This window comes from Pan paniscus, chromosome 4, assembly GCF_029289425.2.
Source record: "Pan paniscus chromosome 4, NHGRI_mPanPan1-v2.0_pri, whole genome shotgun sequence".
NCBI lineage: Eukaryota > Metazoa > Chordata > Mammalia > Primates > Hominidae > Pan > Pan paniscus.
The window spans coordinates 73,335,751-73,358,604 of record NC_073253.2 but is presented as its reverse complement, the minus strand read 5'-3'; the positions used below and the strand labels follow the sequence as shown (position 1 = coordinate 73,358,604).

General features: G+C 33.0%; 1 protein-coding gene across 3 annotated transcripts in view; it reads left to right on the top strand.

Moving 5' to 3' along the window:
- The window catches only part of NIPBL (NIPBL cohesin loading factor), a 187,341-nt gene that overhangs the window by 98,938 nt on the left and 65,549 nt on the right, over positions 1-22,854 (top strand). For all 3 annotated transcript variants that reach the window (XM_003806649.5, XM_008956019.4, XM_063604507.1), the window contains exons 9-11: positions 880-1,506; positions 9,771-11,396; positions 20,690-20,872. In XM_003806649.5, coding sequence (XP_003806697.1) covers positions 880-1,506; positions 9,771-11,396; positions 20,690-20,872 — 2,436 coding nt within the window. The remainder of the gene's footprint in view (positions 1-879; positions 1,507-9,770; positions 11,397-20,689; positions 20,873-22,854) is intronic.

Below are 22,854 nucleotides of genomic sequence, written 5' to 3'. Positions count from 1 at the left end.
TGTATACATTATTCAGATGCAGTTATACTATTATTTCTGAAGCATATCAATGCACTTTTTCCTTCATGTCTGAAGGAGAATTTTTGTCTGAAGGCTTATTAACTAGGATAATTTTTCCATCTGATTATTTTTAACACTTTCCTGTTTCATATAACATTGGTTGATTTAATGGACTCTGGGCTCAATATATTTTATTGGGCCTTGAAATTTACTGAACTTATTTATTTTTCTAATAAAAAGAGGATTAGCAAGCTGAAGAGAGTATGTGAATGATGTTAAGGGAGAAAGAGAAGACCACATAAAAGTATAAATCAATATTTTACCACCAGTTTTTGAAGTAAGTAAAGGCTCTAGTAATTGTAAATTGACCGCTTGCTTTTTGTTATCATCTCAGTAGTATTCATGTAAGATAGTCTCTAGGATTAAATTGTTATTTTTGTGTAATTTAACAAAAGCGTACTTATTCTTACTTTAATCAGGATATATCTGTTTTCCCAGATAGTCCATGAAAGAACAGAGATGGTCATACCCAAAATATTTGTGTTGTATCATCTTTAGAAGCAATGAACTTTTTACCCCTATAAAGCTAAATATGTATACTTTATAGGCACAAAAATATAGAAATAATACTGGTCTGAAAAGTTGAATACTCATACTTAGATTCAAACCTAGATTTTAGATTAACTACTAGCAAGCTAAACAACTGTGTGGGACAAGTTTTTAAGCTTTCTTTTCATCTTTCGTAAATAAGTAGCTTGGATTATATAATTTCTTATTTTTTTCTAGCATTACTATATTGTCACTTATTAATATTTCTATCACATTGTAAGAAAATGTGAAACCACCACAACTGTTACTTCTATCGAATTATTTTTCTAGGCTCAAGACCACCTTTAATCCTACAATCTCAGTCTCTACCTTGTTCATCACCTCGAGATGTTCCACCAGATATCTTGCTAGATTCTCCAGAAAGAAAACAAAAGAAGCAGAAGAAAATGAAATTAGGCAAGGATGAAAAAGAGCAGAGTGAGAAAGCGGCAATGTATGATATAATTAGTTCTCCATCCAAGGACTCTACTAAACTTACATTAAGACTTTCTCGTGTAAGGTCTTCAGACATGGACCAGCAAGAGGATATGATTTCTGGTGTGGAAAATAGCAATGTTTCAGAAAATGATATTCCTTTTAATGTGCAGTACCCAGGACAGACTTCAAAAACACCCATTACTCCACAAGATATAAACCGCCCACTAAATGCTGCTCAATGTTTGTCGCAGCAAGAACAAACAGCATTCCTTCCAGCAAATCAAGTGCCTGTTTTACAACAGAACACTTCAGTTGCTGCAAAACAACCCCAGACTTCTGTGGTACAGAATCAACAACAGATATCACAACAGGGACCTATATATGATGAAGTGGAATTGGATGCATTGGCTGAAATTGAGCGAATAGAGAGAGAATCAGCTATTGAAAGGGAGCGCTTCTCAAAAGAAGTTCAAGATAAAGGTAAAATAATCTCATTATTACCACTTCATCATCTGGGCAAATATGTAATTATAGTGTCAAAAATTTTTTTCACATTACTTTTTTCCTGAATATTTTGTATAATTTATGTCTACTCAAGTACATATTTTTATTACTAATACTCATAATGCAGAAGTTAAATTCGTAACAATTTCATTTATTGTCTGAAACAACTATATGAGATTTGGTAATTCTCTACTACAGGTCTATTACTCATTATGTACTATATGATTTTACTTATTTGTGCTTTTCTGCTAAAATGAACATTAGCATTTCTATATAACATGTATATTTCACAAGTTACATTAATATTGTTGTGCACCTTCAAATTTTTTTCTGCTAAAACAAGGTTAACCACTGTAGAATTATTTCGAACAGGTACATTTAAGAAAAGCTCGTGTGTATGCTTATTAGGCAGTTAGATATTTCACTTGGTTTATGATCCTACTGGCTTAATAATGTCAATTTTTTTTAGTAAACAAATCATGGAAAGAGTTAATATTAAATAGCAAACCTTAGAAATTAAGAGTCTTTTGGTGGTAATTACAGTGAAGTGTTCCCTTTTGTCTGACTAGTATGTTAGGATGGAGTTTCAAGACATACCTGGTCTATGAGTTTATGAGCTTTCCTTGTGCTTCATAATCAAACAAAAATAAATTCCTAGTAAGTTCTTAGTAATTTGGTATACACTGTATACAAAATTTCTTTCATGTTTTAAGAGACTGATGAATCAGTGATTCAAATTAGCAATATAATTGATGAATTTGATTGCTATATAAATGCATATACACATTTGATCAGACCAAAAGCATGCTTTATGATTTAATTTTATGATTAAAATATTTTAGGTTGATTTTCAGTTCTTATATTTTATTTCTTGGTAATGATAAAACTTCTTGATATTGGGTAGAGCTGATTTTTATATATGATGTGTTCAGTGTTTGACAGGATCATGACAAGATAATTGTGTTTCTATGCTAAGAAACATGCTGAAGATTAGTATTATATCTCCTGCCTGTCATGATGGCTCATTTTAATGTTATTGAAAAAAAATGGACTGTATTTAGTAATTGTTGTACTACAATGTTTGCAACATATGTAAATCAGAAATAGATGCAAATAAAGAGATTGCTAGAAGTCTTCATTTTACTGGCTAGGGAGCTGGGTTTTTTTTTTCTTTGTCTTTTTTTTTTTTTAATATAGATTCAGGGGCTATATGTACAGGGGTTTGTTACATGGGTATATTGTGTGGTGGTGAGATTTGGGCTTGTAGTGAACCCGTCACCCAAATAGTGATCATAGTACCCATTAGATAGTTTTTCAACCTTGGCTTCGTCCTTTTTTCCCCCATTTTTGAGTCCCCTGTGTCTGTTGTTTCTAACTTTATGTCCGTGTGTACCCATTGTTGAATTCCCACTTATAAGTGAGAACCTGTAGTGTTTCATTTTCTGTTTCTGCATTATTTCACTTAGGGTAGATAATGGCCTCAAACTGCATCCATGTTGCTGCAGAGGACATGATTTCATTCTTCTTTATGATTGTGTACCATGGTGTATAAATACCACATTTTGTTTATCCAGTCCACTCCTGATGGACACTTAGGTTGATTCTGTAACTTTGCTATTGTAAATAGTGCTGTGATAAACATATGAGTGCAGGTGTCTTTTTTATAAAGTAATTTTTTTCCCTATGGATAGAAACCCAGTAGTGGGATTACTAGGTCAAATGGTAGTTCTATTTTTTGTTCTTTGAGAAATCTCCATACTGTTTTTCATAAGGGTTGAACTAATTTACATTCCCACCAACAGTGTGTAAGTGTTCCCTTTTCTCTGCAACCTCTGTTATTTTTTGACTTTTTAATAATAGCCATTCTGACTGGTGTAAGATTGTATCTCATTGTGGTTTAATTTGCATTTCTCTGATGATTAATGATATTGAGCATTTTTTTAAATGTTTGTTGGCTGTGTGTACATCTTCTTTTGAGAAGTGTCTGTTCATGTCTTTTGCCCACTTTTTAGTGGGTTGTTTTTTTCTTGTTGATTTGAGTTCTTTATAGATTCTCAGTATTAGACCTTTGTTGGATGCATAGTTTGTAAATACTTTCTCTCATTCTCTAGGTTGTCTGTTTACTCTGCTATGGTTTCTTTTGCTGTACAGAAACTCTTTAGTTTAATTAAGTCCCATTTGTCAATTTTTCTTTGTGTTGTTTTTGCTTTTTAGGTCTTAGTCATAAATTCTTTAATTAGGACAATGTCCCAAAAGAGTTTTTTGCAGGTTTTCTTCTAGGATTTTTATTGTTTGAGGTCTTACAGTTACATATTTAATTCATCTTGAGTTAATTTTTGTATAGGTGAGAGGCAGGAGTCCCGTCTCATTCTTCTGCATATGGCTAGCCAGTTTTCCCAGCACCATTTATTGAATAGCGTGTACTTTTTCCATTGTTTATTTTTGTCAACTTTGTTGGAGATCAGTTGTTTTTAGGTATGTGGCTTTATTTCTGGGTTCTCTATTCTGTTCCATTGATCTGTGTGCCTATTTTTATACCAGTACCATGCTGTTTTGCTTACTCTAGTCTTGCAGTGTAGTTTGAAGTTTCCTAATATGATGCCACCAGCTTTATTCTTTTTGCTGAGGATTGCTTTGGCTATTCAGGTTCTTTGTTGGTTTTATATAAATTTTAGGATAGTTTTTCCAGTTCTTTGAAAAATTACGTTGGTAGTTTGATAGGAATAGTGTTGAATCTGTAGATTACTTTGGGCAGTATAGTCAGTTTTAACAATATTGATTCTTCCTATCCATGAGCATGGAATGTTTTTGATTTGTTTGTGTTATCTATGATTTATTTTATCAGTGTTTTGTAGTTGTCCTTGTAAAGCTCTTGCAACTCCTTGTTTAAATGTATTCCTAGGTATTTTATTTTGTGTGTGTGGCTATTGTAAATGAGATTGAGTTCTTGATTTGGTTCTCAGCTCGAACGTTATTGGTGTATAGACATGCTACTGATTTTGGTACAGTTATTTTGTATCCTAAAGCTTTATTGAAGTTATCAGGTCTATGAATCTTTTGGAGGAATTTTTGGGGTTTTCTAAGTATTGAATCATGTCATCAGTGAACAGAGATAATTTGACTTCCTCTTTTCCTATTTGGATGCCTAATATTCCTTTGTCTTGCCTGATTGCTCTGGGTAGGACTTCTGGAATTTTTTTTTAAACTGGTAAAGTTTTGATATTAAGGGTGAAATGTTGCTTGTACCTCTTCTCTTTAGTTTGCAGTATGAGGTTCAGGAAATAAATACATAGGTGCCAAATTATATCTCTTCCTCTAACCTGTTATAAAAGTATACGCATATCAAATGAAAAAAGTAATATTACTCAGCTTTTCTTATTAACCTGTTCAAAATTCCTGAATCTTAGGATAGCCAGTTTTGCAGGAAACATACAATATCACAATTCCCTGACCAAGAAATATTAGTTGCCCTGATAACTGAATTTTTTGCATGACGTTAAATCTGTATTATGGAAAAATGTGTTCTTGAAAAAGAATGTACTTTTTAAGTGAATTTTAATAGTTGTTGATAGTAACAAAAACAGAGGAGGAATGGTGACCTTTTTTTATGTATCATGTTTGTTGAATCCAAAGTTTCTACTTATAAAAATGGAATTAAAATAAGGGTCATATATAGTTCTAATTGCATATTAGCAAACTTATTTTATACTGCGAACTTTCCTTTGGAAAAATAGAACAAAGTCAACAGATACAACATACTGTTCTTGTAGAAACTTGTATATTTTATTTTCAATTATCTAAATAGTTTTTTCTGTAATCTGTGATGGCATAGTTAACAGATAACTGAAAAGTTGAATGAGCAGAGTTGACATTCAATTTTGGTGAAAATACAGGTATGCGGTGACAACCTGAGGATTAAAGTAGGTTTTGCTGATTTCATATTATTGTTGTCATTTCTAACTTGTTTCCTGAAAGCCACTTTCCTCTTATTTCGTGGATTTATAGTCACGTATCACGTAATGATATTTCATTTCACACCAGACTTTATATACAATGGTGGTCCCATAAAAATATAATATTGTATATTTACTCTACCTTTTTTATGTTTAGATATGTTTTAGATACACAGATGCTTACCATTGTGTTACAGTTGCCTACAGTATTCAGTATAGTAACATGCTGTACAGGTTTATAGCCTGGGAGCAATAAGCTATACCATATAGCCTAGGTACATAGTAGGCTATATCATCTAGGTTTATGTGAATATACTATATGATGTTCACATAATAGAGAAACCTCCTAACAATGCATTTCGCAGAATGTATCCTGTTGTTAAGCAATACATGAAATACATGACCGCATTTGAAAACTTTTGGAACTTAGATGCCACCTAACCCTTTTGATTTGAACTTGGCATATTGCATTCAGTTTCTGCATTGTGTGATGGGATGGTATTTGTTATATAAGAAGTTACCTTGAGATTTTGAGATGATTAAAGGTGTGTATATTGGTCCAAGGGTGTAGGTGAGGTCATAAATAAAAGCAAAATTCTTCTGAAGTGGTGGTTTTAGAGCCCTTAAGAGATGAAATACTTCCTTGAAATTAATTTGTCCCTAGTTACCATTATTTTTACTTATTAAAGACTAAATGTTAAAGTGGACATTTAATATATTCAAACATTTGGCACTGAGGACTTTTTTACAACTGTTGTATTACTACTGGTGATATGGAGCAGGCAGGACTATTTGTCTGGCCTACTAGTTGTACTTTAGGATATGAGTTTGTTTGCCAATATATTCGTTTACTGTGAGAGAAATATTCCACTCAATAACCAGAAATCAAAAACACTGTACCTTATAAGTAAGATTAGAAAGTTCAACAAATGTAGAATATTTGTGGAATTCAAGTAAAGGGATAGAATAATCTTAAGAAATGTTTTACCTAGGCTGTGGTAGACCCTATTGTACCCTTGTTCCGCAGAAGAAAGACATTTTTCTAGCCGCTAGGTATTTATGTCCCTTTGTCCTGTTCTCTCTTCTTTGAGCAGTTCTGTATATACGTTGATAAGGCAACTTTGTAACCTAATATTTTATAATATTCCAAAAGGACCCTTTTCTCAATCTTTTTGCTCATACTTTTAGTGTCTCTAATTACATAAATTAATTTTAAAAGGCTATTCATCTTTCTTTGCTTCTGGGATGACCTGTCATTAGATATTAATACCTTTTTCATGTGCTGAAAATTTCTGCTTTCTTTTGTCAAAGAGAGGGTTCCTTTGTTCATCTTTGCCTATTTCATCTTTTCCCAAGGTCCACTTTCCATGTTAGCAAGTATAAGGAATGGCTCAGCTTCACTAATGTTTTTATAATGTTACAATATTCTTGCACTATAGCCCTTGTTAAAAGTCAATGATTACCTACTGTCATTTGGAATAAGAGACCGGGATTTTGGTACAAGGAATATAGCCACTCAGCCTGTATTGTGGTTGAGGGGTGGTGTGTTTTCATTTTACATAATTGGCTACCATGTATACACAATTATTGTGCTTTCTGCTTTAAGTGTTTTCATTTATCACTTGTACATTTAAGTAAGTGGTATAGTTTGTTTTTCTTGTAAGCGTAATTGAGTTTAGAATTTCTGTAAGGGCTGCATCTTATTTTGAGAATATCAGCATCTGGATGACAAGTGTTGGTTTTGAGATTACGATAATCCTTTTGTATGCATTTTCTTTAGGAATATATGTATTCTGATAGCTAATCTTATGGTTCCCAGTGCTGAAGAGGGCTTACAGGTAATCACTGTCCTAAATACCAAAGTGATTCTTAATAGAGATGGCTTTCCATGATTATTAGGTGGTTATGATGTAATGAAGACTCATAACAAAAGTGGGTGGACAAAAGTGACCTGTACAGATTCAGAGCTGCTTTATAAGGAGTAAGTTCATGGTGGAATTGAATCAGACCAAGTGAATCAGAACATACATGCTCTTAACATACCTAAGAATCCTTGCCACAGTAATGAAAATTTTCCAGGTTTTACAGGAGTAAAGTACTTTTCAGTAGTTGAATGATTAAAATTTTGTATTTAACAGCATTTTGTATATACTGAAAAACAATGGTAAGATGTTTCCCAATCTTAATTACTTGTGTGCAAATACTTTCATACATTTTTTATTATAAATAATCATAGGATTCATAGTTTAAATAAAATATATCATTTCTTTGAAATTAACTTACTGTATTTGCTAAATTTTCATTTTAATGTCTTTACGTAAATTGGATTGAGGTTAATAATATATAAACTCTTGAGTATTTTGTAATCCTTTAAAAATCAGCCCTCTAAGCTATGTTAATGTTTTTCTGAAGACTGTGCATAAAAGAGTGAGCCATAGATATCTTAAATCTTCAGATGCCTGAGACCTATGTCGTTGTGTATCTTAAGTATGATTAGTCTACCATTTTAATTATTTTTACAAAGCATATTTCCTCAAAAATATAGAAATCTTAGGTTATACTTTTTGAATTTCTAGATTCTTATAAAAGTTTAAGGGATAAGCATAAATTGATAAAGCATCTTATTCATGAGATATCAATTGGTTTGCCCTGTGGCAGAACATAAAGATGATTTTTGAATGGCAGAACATTCTAAAAGAGGATTCTATAAACATAAATTTAGTATTCTGATTTCCTTTTTAAGGTATTGATGTAGAAAACTTCCTATAAATTCTTACCATGTTAGTTTTAACTGGTGGAAACAATCTAATGATAATATATTATACTTTAGAATTAAAATGGTAGTGTTTTGCAAATGGAGCATGTGTGGTGATAGATTTGACTGGACAACTGAAGGAGCAGAAGGACTTAGTTTTACAAAATATAACTAACAAATATCTTAAGTAAATTGCAGTTATATTTGATTAGATTTTAAACTGGCAAGAACTGCTACTTCCCACTTTAAAAAGAAAACAGTGGAACTTTGCTATATAGAAGAAGCATTACCATTAGGAAAAAAAAATCACAACTTGGTTCTCTAACAATAAGGAGCCATTTTTCAGTTGTCAGTTTGACTTTTAACCTTGTAATACCATCTTCCTTATATGATATATCACATTAGTGAATATTGCAAGAGAATCTAGAGATTGTCTTGTTAAAAGAAATAAGAGTGACTTTTAAAACATACTCAAGCAATTCAGCAAATAAACAAAAGGAAGCCAAACCTCAAGGTGCTATAATGTAACCATTCCCAAGACCTAACTGGAGATTTAATTTATAGAAAATGACTAGCTCCCTCTTAAGTCAGAAATGGAATCATACACAGAAATATATAGATGTTAAAAATACCTTCACATTTTATTGTAATGGTGAATTTGTGTTTGTGTGTGTGTTTGTCTTTACATTTCATAATACTGTAAATTATTTCTTTCTGAGACCAGAATGGATCCCAGAACATTATAACTTTATATCGAAGAGTAGGAACTGTTTTCTTCAGTGGAAGTTGCTTAAGACAGGATTCTAATTTATACCTATTGCTCCCTGATTTTAAATTTTCTATACCTATGAAATCTGTTGCTTCCTTATTTTAAATTTACTTCTATCTAACATTGTGGTTAACTTTTAAACTCCTTTCACACTTTTAACACTTTAAAGAATTTGAATTATTGATTAAAGTTAAATGACAAATTATTAAATTCTTTTTTTAAATTCATTTTTTCCCAATGGCATGGTATATATTTTCTTTCTTTTTTTTCCATACTTATCTTAGATACAGTAAAAACTTATATTTCCTGTTTGGTATATTGGCAGATTTGGAGCTCTTTATGGTTTTTGGCTAACAGTTAAAATTAACCTGAGTGAGACTTTATGATTTATAACTGGTTGCTTTATTATTAGGAAGAGAATCTGATTTATCCGTGACATCTATGAACATAAATATATGTTTGTATTTGGTACATTATAAGTTCTATTCATTTTATATTCTTACACTTATTTATATCCTTAAAGAGTATGCAGTTAAATTCTTTTTACTATATTTATTGAGATCTCTCAAGCATATTTCTTCAAACCTTGGTTTTCAAAGTATTGTGTCATTCATGCTTACTATTTTATGTGTACATATTTGCATTTGCATTTTACTCCATTTTAAAAACATAACCTTAAAAAGATAAACAACGTCCATAGGGTTTTTAATAAGATAAGAATACATGTCTATTACTGATATTGATATTTATCTTTAAATTTCAGATAAGCCTTTGAAAAAAAGAAAACAAGATTCTTACCCACAGGAGGCTGGGGGTGCTACAGGAGGTAATAGACCAGCTTCTCAGGAGACGGGTTCTACGGGAAATGGGTCAAGGCCAGCATTAATGGTTAGCATTGATCTTCATCAGGCAGGAAGAGTGGACTCTCAGGCTTCTATAACTCAGGATTCAGACTCCATAAAAAAGCCTGAAGAAATCAAACAATGTAATGATGCACCTGTTTCTGTTCTTCAGGAAGATATTGTTGGAAGTCTTAAATCTACACCAGAAAACCATCCTGAGACACCTAAAAAAAAGTCTGATCCTGAGCTTTCAAAGAGTGAAATGAAACAAAGTGAAAGTAGATTAGCAGAATCTAAACCAAATGAAAACCGATTGGTGGAGACAAAATCAAGTGAAAATAAGTTAGAAACTAAAGTTGAGACCCAAACAGAAGAAATTAAACAGAATGAAAGCAGAACAACTGAATGCAAACAAAACGAGAGCACCATAGTTGAGCCTAAACAAAATGAAAATAGACTGTCTGACACAAAACCAAATGACAACAAACAAAATAATGGCAGATCAGAAACAACAAAATCAAGGCCTGAAACCCCAAAGCAAAAGGGTGAAAGCCGGCCTGAGACTCCAAAACAAAAGAGTGATGGGCATCCTGAAACCCCAAAACAGAAGGGTGATGGAAGGCCTGAAACTCCAAAGCAAAAAGGTGAGAGCCGCCCTGAAACTCCAAAGCAAAAAAATGAAGGGCGACCTGAAACACCAAAACACAGGCATGACAATAGGAGGGATTCTGGAAAGCCATCTACAGAGAAAAAACCTGAAGTGTCTAAACATAAACAAGATACTAAATCTGACTCACCTCGGTTAAAATCAGAACGAGCTGAAGCCTTAAAGCAGAGACCTGATGGGCGATCTGTTTCTGAGTCACTAAGACGTGACCATGATAATAAACAAAAATCAGATGACAGGGGTGAATCAGAGCGACATCGAGGGGATCAGTCTAGGGTTCGAAGACCAGAAACATTGAGATCCTCTAGTAGAAATGAACACGGCATTAAATCTGATAGTTCAAAAACTGATAAACTAGAACGAAAACACAGGCATGAATCAGGGGACTCAAGGGAAAGACCATCTTCTGGGGAACAAAAATCAAGACCTGACAGTCCTCGTGTTAAACAAGGAGATTCTAATAAATCAAGATCTGATAAACTTGGTTTTAAATCACCAACTAGTAAAGATGACAAAAGGACAGAGGGTAACAAGAGTAAAGTAGACACTAATAAAGCACACCCTGACAATAAGGCAGAATTTCCAAGTTATTTGTTGGGGGGCAGGTCTGGTGCGTTGAAAAATTTTGTCATTCCGAAAATCAAGAGGGATAAAGATGGCAATGTTACTCAGGAGACAAAGAAAATGGAAATGAAAGGAGAGCCGAAAGACAAAGTAGAAAAAATAGGATTAGTTGAAGATCTAAATAAAGGAGCTAAGCCTGTAGTTGTGCTACAAAAACTGTCTTTGGATGATGTTCAGAAACTTATTAAAGATAGAGAGGACAAATCAAGAAGTTCCCTTAAACCTATCAAGAATAAACCATCAAAGTCAAATAAAGGTAAGGATACTTCTACTGATGTCATTTATAATATAATCGATTTTAAGTGTTAAGATTACTAAGTATTAAAAAGGAAATTTACAAAAATTAGAAAGCTACTACATGAAAATATAACATTTATGTCAAACAACAGGAAATTTTTTTCAGGAGTATAGATAAAAAGTTTCCAGTGAATTTTTTTTTCCCCACAGTTTTTTTCTTCCCACCCACTACTCAAGGTAGTTATGAATGTTACTGCTATTTGGTTACACAGAGATAAGTTATTTTGCTGTTTAGTTATTTCTTATATTTCTGAAATATGCTTAAGTGAATGTTGTATTAAAATAGCTGTCTTTAAAAATTCTCTATTTAAAAATGTCTTACAATACTACATTCTTACAGACCTGTGTCTGAGCCAATTATTGATGAATAATTTGTATAGTTTAGAAAGTTATATAAAAGGTTATTTTTCATTTTGTTGGGGAGATGGTTAGTTAAATATGTTTTATATTTTTAAAACATATCTTTTTGTCCTTGTTTATGCAAAGGTAATAGGGAATGGTACTTACTTTTAAAATTTGGTTAAATTGTAAGTTTGTGGGAGGCAGGGGACTGGTGTTATTTTTGCATGGTTTCTGAATTAAATTCTCTGGTTACTCGAGTAAAATTATTTCCAAAGGGAGAAGAATGTCTTAAGTGCCAAAAGATAATGGCCATTTGTGCAGAAGATATACTTCTGTATCCCTTTGTACACAAGTATTTAAAATAACTTTTTTTATTTTTAAATAGAGATGGGGTCTTGCTTTGTTGACCAGGCTGGTTTCGAACTCCTGGCCTCAAGTGATCCTCTCCTCTCAGCCTCCCAAAGTGCTGGGATTACAGGCGTGAGCCACCGTGTCCATACAGTCTAAATATACTGAGGTGTAGTGAAGGCAATAGAACTGAGAGTTTATTTAAGTTTTCCTTCTGTGAAAGAGAATTATTAAGAATTTAGATTTATACTTATATATAACCAAGTATATGAAATCTGGAATTGCGTTGGCCAAGAGGGTAGCCATTGCCTTTTTTGGCTATTTAAATTTAAGTTAACTAAAATTGGAAGTTCATTTCATTAGTAGTCACATGTGGCTGTTGGCTACCATATTGGACAAAACAGAACATTTGCATCATCACAAAGTTGTATAGCACTGCAGTGTATTAGGAGATACAAAAAGTGTGTGGTTATTGTTTTTCATAACATGCTGTTGTAGCTTGTCTACCAAGAAAGCTCTTTGAAAACATATTATAAAGAACTCTTTATTCAAAGAATGACTTGTGGCTAATATGTTGTTATTCTTGCTTGGTCTTCGTCAACATTCATTTTTTCACTATTAATTTATTTCCTTTTGTCTTACAATAATGAAAAAAGATTGCCTTCTGAGTCGCTAATATTTGTGTTCTTTGAGTGAAGCTTTTAAATTTTAAATTATGGCAATTAGACTTACCAAAAGTCAGTTAAGACATCAGCCTTAATTAATAAGTAGGCTTTTTTATTTAACTTGAATGCATCTTTTCAGAGTTACTTGTTAATATAAAAGAGGTTGTAGAATGTGGGGGTTAACACCACAATTGTTTTCTTTTAGGTAAAAATTTTCTTTAAAATTTTTTAGTGAAAGTTTGGGAGTAGCTTATATTTATAAACTAAAGAGTATGGCTATACAATTTTAGAAGAGTCAGGTGAAAGATGGAAAGTGGTACCCTCTTGTTCCTTTGATCTGGACCATCTTTCTCTTCCTCCCCTCTCAGCTTACCCTAGCCTTGCTTTCTAAACTCTGTTCTAACAAAGAGTCTTTTAAAACTCCTTAAAGAACATCCAGAAGTGAATATAGCTTTTAGTTAGTAATTGGTATATTATTTCACCTGGGTTTTTCACATGCAATAATATTGCCTATGAATATGTTTTTAGCACCAAAATGTGTTTCTGATAGTATACTTTTAATGCAGATGTATATACCTGATATGGTCATGTTAGTATGTAAGTAAGCTATCTGGGTGTCTGCCTATTAGAGTGATGTGTGTGTATGTGTACATGTGCATGTTTGTGTATATATACACATATATTAATGTAACTGCAATTACAATAACAGTCCTTTTCATCAAAAAATACTATGTCAGTGCTTAGATGCATTTCAGGATGCCGTGTAGCTATCTTTTGGATTAATTTATTTATGTCTTAGGATCCATATCTTTTTTTTTTAGTAATGATCCAATTTTGGTTTTGTTTTAGATTTTTGCTACTCAGTTTAAATAGCAGAGTTGGGTAATTGTGGATTTTTTAAAATTGCATGTATATGAAGCACAGTTGTAGATTACTGACCCTTTGCAGTATATACCGGGATTTTCTTTGGAGATTCACAGAAAATCACATTTTGATGTGTTGATGATTTTCTGAGTAAAGGAGTTAGTCTGAATACTGCTGGGATACTTGTATGGTTGGTTCCTAGGGCCAAAATTGAAGAGCCATAAATTTCCATCTTTTAAATATTTTACCTGATGTTCATATAGAAAATATTCATTCTTTAGGATATATTTTAAGCTGATAAATTTTGATTGTGTGATAGAGGTATAGATTTATTACTCCTAATTTAGATTACTTATTTTTGTCTTTTGTATGAGCATGATAAATGTAAAGTGGCATTGTTACATTTGATTTGATTTCTGTGGCACTATATCTATATCCCTAGTACCTAACAAAATACTTCATACATAATAAATCATATTTAATGCCTATTGAATGGAGATGATGTTGCCACCATTTTCAGGAAAAGCTTTTGTGTACAGATTAAAATTAGATAATCGTCTTTTATGTTCCCATCAATACACCCTAGCTCAAGAGCTACTTATTTTTCAAATCCTGCTTCCTAAACATTGTTAATAACTCTTCACCCTGTCAACTACCAAGTTTTTTTGTTAAGATCCAAAGAAAACCTGCTTATAGTAATATGTTTAATTTTTCTGTCACACTTATTTTGATCTATACTGGGATTAATATTATTCCCATTCTTATCCTGCATTGTTAACTTCCCTATCTTTCCATCACCATGTTTATTCCTTGCCTGGGAGGGGTGGAGGGGGCAGTCAGGCAATGTAACTGTTTGTAGAATTCTTTTTAAGTTCTTCAAATATCTTCTACTAAAATATACTTCAATCAGTATGTTACATGCCAAAAAATATGTTGTTAAAAATTTTATTAGACTATTACCCTAATGTATAGTGTCTCTAAATTAAAATAATAAAGTTATGAGATCCTTTAAGATTGGCATAATCTCCCAGCATTTGGGAGGCCAAGGTGGGTGGATCATTTGAGGTCAAGAGTTAGAGACCAGCCTGGCCAACATGGTGAAACCCCACCTCTACTAAAAATACAAAAATTAGTTAGGCACTGTGGCAGGCACTTGGTAGCCCCAGCTACTCAGGAGGCTGAAGCAGGAGAATCGCTTGAACCCAGGAGGAGGAGATTACAGTGAGCTGAGATTGTGCCACTGCACTACAGCCTGGGTGACAGAGCGAGACTCTGTCTCAAAAAAAAAAAAAATAGGCATAATCATCAACTAACACGTGCCTTCAGTGTTATTAACAGCTTATTATCAGTAATTACAAACATATTTGATTTTGTTTTGTTTTGTTTTTTTTAACTCCAGAGTGTCTCAAAATATCTTTGCTTTATGTCTAAGGAAACCATTTTTTCTTCTCTCTCCCCCTACTTCTTTCCAACTAGTATATCATTCTCCATTGTGTGGACTCAGTGCTTTCAAGAAATATCCGTATTATTTGTTATTTGACATCATCCTTTAAACTGAAGAGTAAAGCAGTTTCTGAAAGTAGTCTTCACTGGGAATGTATCTAGCAGCTTTAATAGTCAATAGCGATTAGCCTATATTGCTCACTTGATGAGCTAATGATTGCAGGCCTTACTAGCGACAGTGATCACACTTCAGTTATCTACTGTTACAGTTACACTACTAAATGCTGATAACTATCATCAGCTGGTTGCCTTTTACTTAGCACTGAACCAGTCTAGTTAGATGGTGTTTAGGATCCTCAGCTTCTGCAAGTTTGAAAGTATTGTTTCTGACAGTGAATTTATAGCACAGTTTATTCCTAAATTGAGGAATTTTCGGTGTGTTTTCTTTAAAGTAGATTGTAATATTGAATAATATTTAATGATGCAGTGGAAATTTATTTTGTTTCATTTGTACAGTTTTATAAAATACCTTTCTTAAAAACTCAAATTTTCAGTTTCTGTAAAGATATTGATATCAGTGATATCTTTAGGAAATGTTTGGAGAAAGTTTATTACAGAAGTTGGCATAATCTGTATCTAGCTCTTGTGACTTTAGAGCAGTATTTTGAAAATTTGTACTCATGATTTCCATTTGTAGAAATTTTCCAAAGTATGCTTAATAGATTGTTCATACAAATATTGCTTAAAAGAAATGCATTAAGTAGAAATCTTTTTATAAAAACTAAAGTTTGCTGGAGGTATTCTCTCTCCTTTCCATTCCGTCTCTTAAGCCAGCCCAAAAACATAGTTTCTATAGGGTTCTTGTGTCTGTAGAAATAGGTATATGATTTAACAGCTAAGGAGCTAGCAAATATTAATTCTGTAAGACCCTGTGCCTATTTATGAAGAAATAATCTTTGACATGCTAAATTCCCTTTTATATTCTAAAAAAAAAAAATTAATGAAACCCTTCTTTACAAGGGCCTGATGTGAAATTAAGAGTATGAATACCTACTAGTATTACACCACCAATAAAATGGGTTTTTTAATATGGATCTCTCTGTCTTGCCTATAAAAATATTAGCGTTTTCTGGCTTCTAATGTATCAATTTTTTAAAATTCTCTTTTAAACTTATTACAAATTATAGTACAAAGAGAACTAGTATCAAAACCCTGAATAAGTCTTAACCTTTCAAAGCTTGGTTCATTCGCTTTTAAAATAAAGAAACCAATTTCCCTCCTACTTTATACAGTTATAAAGACAAAAATGAATGTTGTTATAGTAAAAGCTAAAGTTTGTCCGATTTTTTTATATAAAGGAAAGTACAGTCATTCAATTTCTAATTGAATTGAATTTATCTAATGAAGAAAGTAATTTTTTAAAATAAATCTTTTTATGTATCTGTACTTTATATTCAGTGTAGATTTAAAGATATTACTGCCACAATTTATTTTTGTCACCGTGTATACATATCAAGGAAAGAATCATTTGATCCCTGCCCCCTACTTTTCTGTAATGAGTAGTAAGTTGTTACTTACATAATGAGTAGTAAATTGTCATTTACATGCAGTATTGAAATTTTTTTTTTGCCCCCACTTACCTCTAATTGAAGTTGAAGATCCATTTGGTGCTTCTGTGTTATATGGGTAGGTTAGTGGAAGAATTGTCACTGAACTGTTCCATTATGCCTGCCCAAGTTTTTTTTTTTTTTTTAGGATTTATAAAATTTGGAAGTTTATGTGAGGCTCTTAGTTTTGTTTCTGAACGTGACTTGTTTCCATTGACCAAAGCTTCACTTCAGTCCCAAAGATTTTGTTAGTTTACGTGATTTATTTCTATCTCAGAGTTGTTTTCCTGTTTTAAAAAGAAAACAGAACACATTGTTAGTTATCAAATCAATGATTCTTTTAAGTTTTTTGATGATTTCTGGTTTTAATAATCTGGCAAGTGCTGATTTGAGTGATTTATAATGGAAATCAAAGATTGCTTAAATGTAGCATATCTAGGAGTAAATGTATTCTTTAGCCATATTAAAGCCAGAGTATAGAGTGCACTGTATCTAATGGAATATATGTACAGAAGCTGAAAATTTGATATCTCACAAAATTGTGACTAAATGACATTATTCATCAAGCCAGTAACATAAAGTTTTATGGGAATTCAGACATGCTGATTTAAAGAATAAAGTAGTTAGGACAAAAGAAATTAGGTGAGAGATAATCATAAAGCACTAGTAATCTGAAGTTTTAGGAACAAATAACTTGGCAAGCAACAATAATCCCTAAAATCATCAATCCCTAAAATACATCATCATATACTAAGAGATAGCAAGACTTTATGTTTGCATTTAATGGATTATTAACAAATTCAGGGGAAATAACATAACCAATTATGTCATACAGATAATTTTAAGTACTTGCTGTTTATTCATTTCTGTTAAACTGAGTTAGTTATCCAGATCAGGATCCTTTTGTTTTTTTAAAGACGGGGTCTCATTCTCTTACCCAGGCTGAAGTACGGTGGTGCTAATATAGCTCACTGCAACCTGGAACTCCTGAGCTGAAATGATCCTCCCATCTCAGCCTCCAAATGGCTGAGTTATCCAGATCCTTGATGTCATATTGAAGATCTCAGGCCTGAATATGGGAAAGTCATGCATTTTATTTATTTATTTATTTATTTTTTGAGATGGAGTCTCGCTGTGTTGCCCAGGCTGGAGTGCAGTGGCATGATCTTGGCTCACTGCAGACTCCGCCTTCCGGGCTCATGCCATTCTCCTGCCTCAGCCTCCCGAGTAGCTGGGACTACAGGCGCCCGCCACCACGCCTGGCTAATTTTTGTATTTTTAGTAGAGACGGGGTTTCACTGTGTTAGCCAGGATGGTCTCGATCTCCTGACCTCGTGATCCACCCACCTCGGCCTCCCAAAGTGCTGGGATTACAGGTGTGAGCCACTACGCCCGGCCCCTTTATTTCTTATCTTTGTAATCAAGGAACCTGGCAGAGTCCATTTATAAAGAGCTTCATGAAATGGAAGAAAGGATGTGGTTAATTCAGAAAATGTGTGAAACCTGTGGAATAGACAATTCTGTTCAAAATGAAACAGCGTTCACTTTTGGAGGATGATACATGTAGAGACATTGATTCCTGGATTTTTTTTCTTTAAAGTTGGAGCACCTTCAGAAATAAAACATTTGGCCTTTGAATTATATTGTTTAGACTTTCAAAGTTTTACAGAAGTTAAAATGATCCAGAGAATACTAGAGAGGTCTTAATTGATAGTATTCTTGTTAATGTAGGGAATAAGAAAGGGTAAACTACTGTTGATAAATGTTGATACCTGCTTTATTGGATATAAGGCATAGGTTATCTGTGTTTGGCTATTGTGAGTAATTTTTTTAAAAAGAAGAAGCAGAGTCCTTGCTCTGGGAACATAATCCATTGCAGAGAGAGCACAAGAACTAGTACATATTTTAACCTTTGATTATTGTGTTAATTAACAAGGAAAATATTAATTCTGGGATATTAGTGTTGAGTCAGTGTGTCTGTGATGTGAACTTAATCTAAGCAAAACACTTAGGTACATTTGCTTTAAAAAAAAAAAATCCCGTGATGGATGAAAGGCCAAATACTTTGGGTTATCTGTATTTATAAACCCATGAAGATTATAATGTTTCCAATATACTGCAAAAAAAAATTTTCTATTCTTAGAAATTTTGGAAATGTACTCATTTGTCTATCAAATACAGCAACTCAGAAACTATCCAGGAAGTACATCTGTAAGTGAACATGAGAAACTGTGAACCACAGAGTTAGGCAATCAAGAAGCATCTATTGACTATCCATATATATGTACTCAATATTATGTAGGTCATGTGGAAAAGGGAAGATGTATACTCTAAAACATGATTTTCCATCAAAAAGACACATATTAAAGTAGAGATATTCAAAGACTTTATAGTGAGGTGCAGAACGTGTTCAGTTTGGGGCTGAAGATACGCAATGCAAAGCTAAAGTTGACTTCTTTTACTTCTACCAGTATTCTAAAAAAGAAGGCCCTCACTGATAAAACTTAACTAGTTAAATTAAGAAAGCCAATACAGAGAAATATTACCTGATTTCAAAATGACACAGAAGTTAAACTCAACGTTAGTTAGAATTCTTAGCAATGAAGTCTTTGGGATATTACCAGTCATGAGTATTTCATGTTTGTTGGGTAAAATTGTTCCTATGCATGTCCTTAGAAGAACAGAAGCCTAAAAGTTACTGAAATAACTCCTTTGTGATACTGAATAAAAGTTTCAGAAGAATAAAAAAAGGGTTATTCTTTCATTAAGATTAATATTTTATATCTCCATCTTGAGTTATTTGATTGTATCGTCTTAATATTCTTGATAGCTATTTACTTTTCTGTCATGATTTTTATTCTTTACGTAAACACTATTATCATTTGCATGTTATAAAGGATAGTGTTAATGTTGATTGTAAGTTACTAATATTTCCTGCTATAAACCACAAAGGTACTCTTTGCTTCCAATTCATAAAATTTATCAGGTAAGATTTTTCTTTTTATACTTCCACTCAAAGTAAGTAAAGGAAGCTAAAATTGCCATCTTTAGTAATCATTAAAGACAAATTATCCTGAATAAGTAGCTTTTGCTACTTCTACTTTATTTTTTAAACTATCAGGAAGATAGTCCCAGTTTATTTCTTCATAAGAACTATTTGTGTATGTGTTTGTGTGTATGTGTGTAGGATTAAGTAGTATAATGGCTCTTATTGTCTTGTCTTCTTTTTTATTGCCTTGACTCTTTTGTGGGAAGATATGAACTTGAATTTCTAACTTGAAATATACTTTTCAGTTACAAACATTTATATTTTAAAAGATTTGTCATCTATTTATCCTGTGTTACATGTTTCTCTCGTCTTCAGTTAAATTGTATATATTGATTTGTCTGTTTGAAGAAGTTCTCCGTAATGCTAAAGGCATTACCATGCCCTCAAATAGACAGTAGTAGGTAAAAGCATATGTAAAGCTCTTGTCTCAGCCACCATACACAACTGCCAAGATCATAGAGAAGGAGGAGGAGTGGTAAGTGTCTTCCAACACTTCTCACTTGTATTGAGGGGTAACATTAGATTCAAACTACTTCAGACCTACACAAAACAAAATTTATGTACTACCAAGAATGTCAAGTGTACCTCTTACCACAAATCCACTTGCTAATGTCAGTGAATCTCTAGTTTCAGAAAGTTTTTAGTCAGTGCAAATTGAAGGCATTATATCAAAAATGTATTACATAATTACCCTTCATTTTTATGGTGGTGTCATGTTTTTAAAGTCATTACATAATTATATGTATATATGTACACATACGTATATATTAACTATATTGTCACTTTAGGGTTAAGAGTATTATAGTTGTGTTTTATTAAAATAAACAGTTGATTTAGAAAACAAATACTAATATTTTTATTATGCTAACTTAGTTAAAATTTTCCTTTTATCTTCAGATTTACTTTTTTTTTTAAATTTACCTTTCATTAATAGGTAGTATAGATCAATCAGTGTTAAAAGAATTACCCCCTGAACTCCTGGCAGAAATTGAGTCCACCATGCCACTTTGTGAACGTGTGAAAATGAACAAACGCAAGCGTAGCACAGTTAATGAAAAGCCAAAATATGCTGAAATCAGTTCAGATGAAGATAATGATAGTGATGAAGCTTTTGAATGTAAGTATCACAGAACTCTTTGTTATTATTTTAGAGTTTAAAAGCAGGTTGATGTATTTTTCTCATTTATAATTTGGGGGTTTAGCAAAAGCACAGTCACCTTAATTCTTAATAACACAGTATAGTAAGTTTTTTTCTCTATACTTTAAAAATGTGTGAAAGATGAGATCAGTTGGCACCAAGAAAAAAATATTAAATAAGCTACAATTAATTTTAAAACACAGGTAGGTATGTGTCTGTATGCATTCAGCAAACATTTATTGAGCTCCTATTATATGCTAGACACTGAGAGTAAAAATGCAAATAAGATATGGTCCCTGTCTTCAAAGAGCCTTCAGTCTAATGGGGGAAATATGTAAATAAATAATTGCAGTATGCTGATAAAAGTACAATGATAACAGTAAATCCAGGGTGCTATGGGAACACATTGGATTGGCATCAGAATCAGAGTGGGGGCTCAGGGAATGCTTACTGGAAGAGGTGACACTTGAGTTGAGTCTTGAAGGACACGTAGGAGATAGCCAGATGAAGAAATATTTAAAACCATACTATCACTAAATTATGAATGGATTAGCCACATTGCAGATTATCTGTGTGGTTTGGACCTGGCTTCTCCTTTTTGCCCAGCTGTGTCCTGGAATTCCTCCCTTGTTTCACTGTTTTCCAGAGCTGGCTTCTTCACTACACAGCTACCTCTCTACAACACTGTGATCACCTGTCTTTGCACTAGACTTGCTATACCTCGCCTGTCTTCCTACTGGTCCACTGAAAAAGTTCTTCTCTTTTATCCCTATCTTCCTTCTTCTGGAGCAAGAGAATTGAGCCTAGCCAAGAGGGGTCAGCAACCTTGTTTGACTTAAACGGCATTCAGTGGAAACAGACTATGGGAGATCTTCACTTGTGTGCCAACTGACTTAGTCATAATGACCAAAAGAAGTGGGAAGACCACCAGTGTTCTACTTTTTCCACCTAGTGTCCATAGATTGAGGTGTGACAAGCAAGGGCAGGAAGGACAGATGCATGCTGCCATTTTTAAATGTATATTGCTGATGGAAGCCCTTCACCTCCTCCAAAGTTTTTAATGTTAATTTACTGATTTTTTTTTAATTGTGAGCTCTTGAGCTATGAGCAGTAGACTATGAATACTGAACAAATCTGAAAAAAGTTTTAAAATTGAAATAAAATATACAGCAAACTTAACATTTAATCATGTATAATTGTTATAATTGTATTATGAAATGTATTGACACACAGTATATTAAAATGGCTAAAGTTAATTTTTTTTTATTACAATCAGATATTTTGGTCATATGGGGACGTGGTTAGCTCTGGAAGATGAGAAGATAAAAGAAACATGGGGCCCAGGAACTCATTCCCTTTAATATACATGCCTTACCACTCTGCCTCTTTCCCTCTAATAAACATATCACCCATATCTAGAACAGCCGAGAAGGAGGAGTCCCTGAATTCCAGTTTGATTTCAAATGACATTTCAAATCCAGTTGACTGAAAGTGACTGCCTCCATTACTAAATTGCAAAGATTTCTGAAGCTGTCTCACAGTTAAGTGGAAAGGATAACATAATCAAAAATTTCCACCAAGTGTAAAATAGTGGAGAGTAGAGCCACACATCCCTCATGTTTGTCACCAATGCAGCCACCATTCTTTTCCCCTTGCTTTCTATCATGAAAGCTATTGTCTCATCTTATGGAGGCACATAGCTTCGTTATAAAGCCATGGATCCTGTTATATCTATGCCCAACTATATCGAAAGGTAATATTTATTTTAAAGAACCTAAGCTTCACACACTGCTAGAAGAAAGGAAAGTTTCTCTGGATTTTTAAAGAGATGTCAAGAGTAGCTTCCTGTTTTTCTTCACTTATTTCTATACAAGTAACTACAGAAAAGTGGACACTGGAGCCACCGATTTGAATGGTGAAAGAAGTCCAAATGATTGTTCACATAAACAACCAAATGGTAA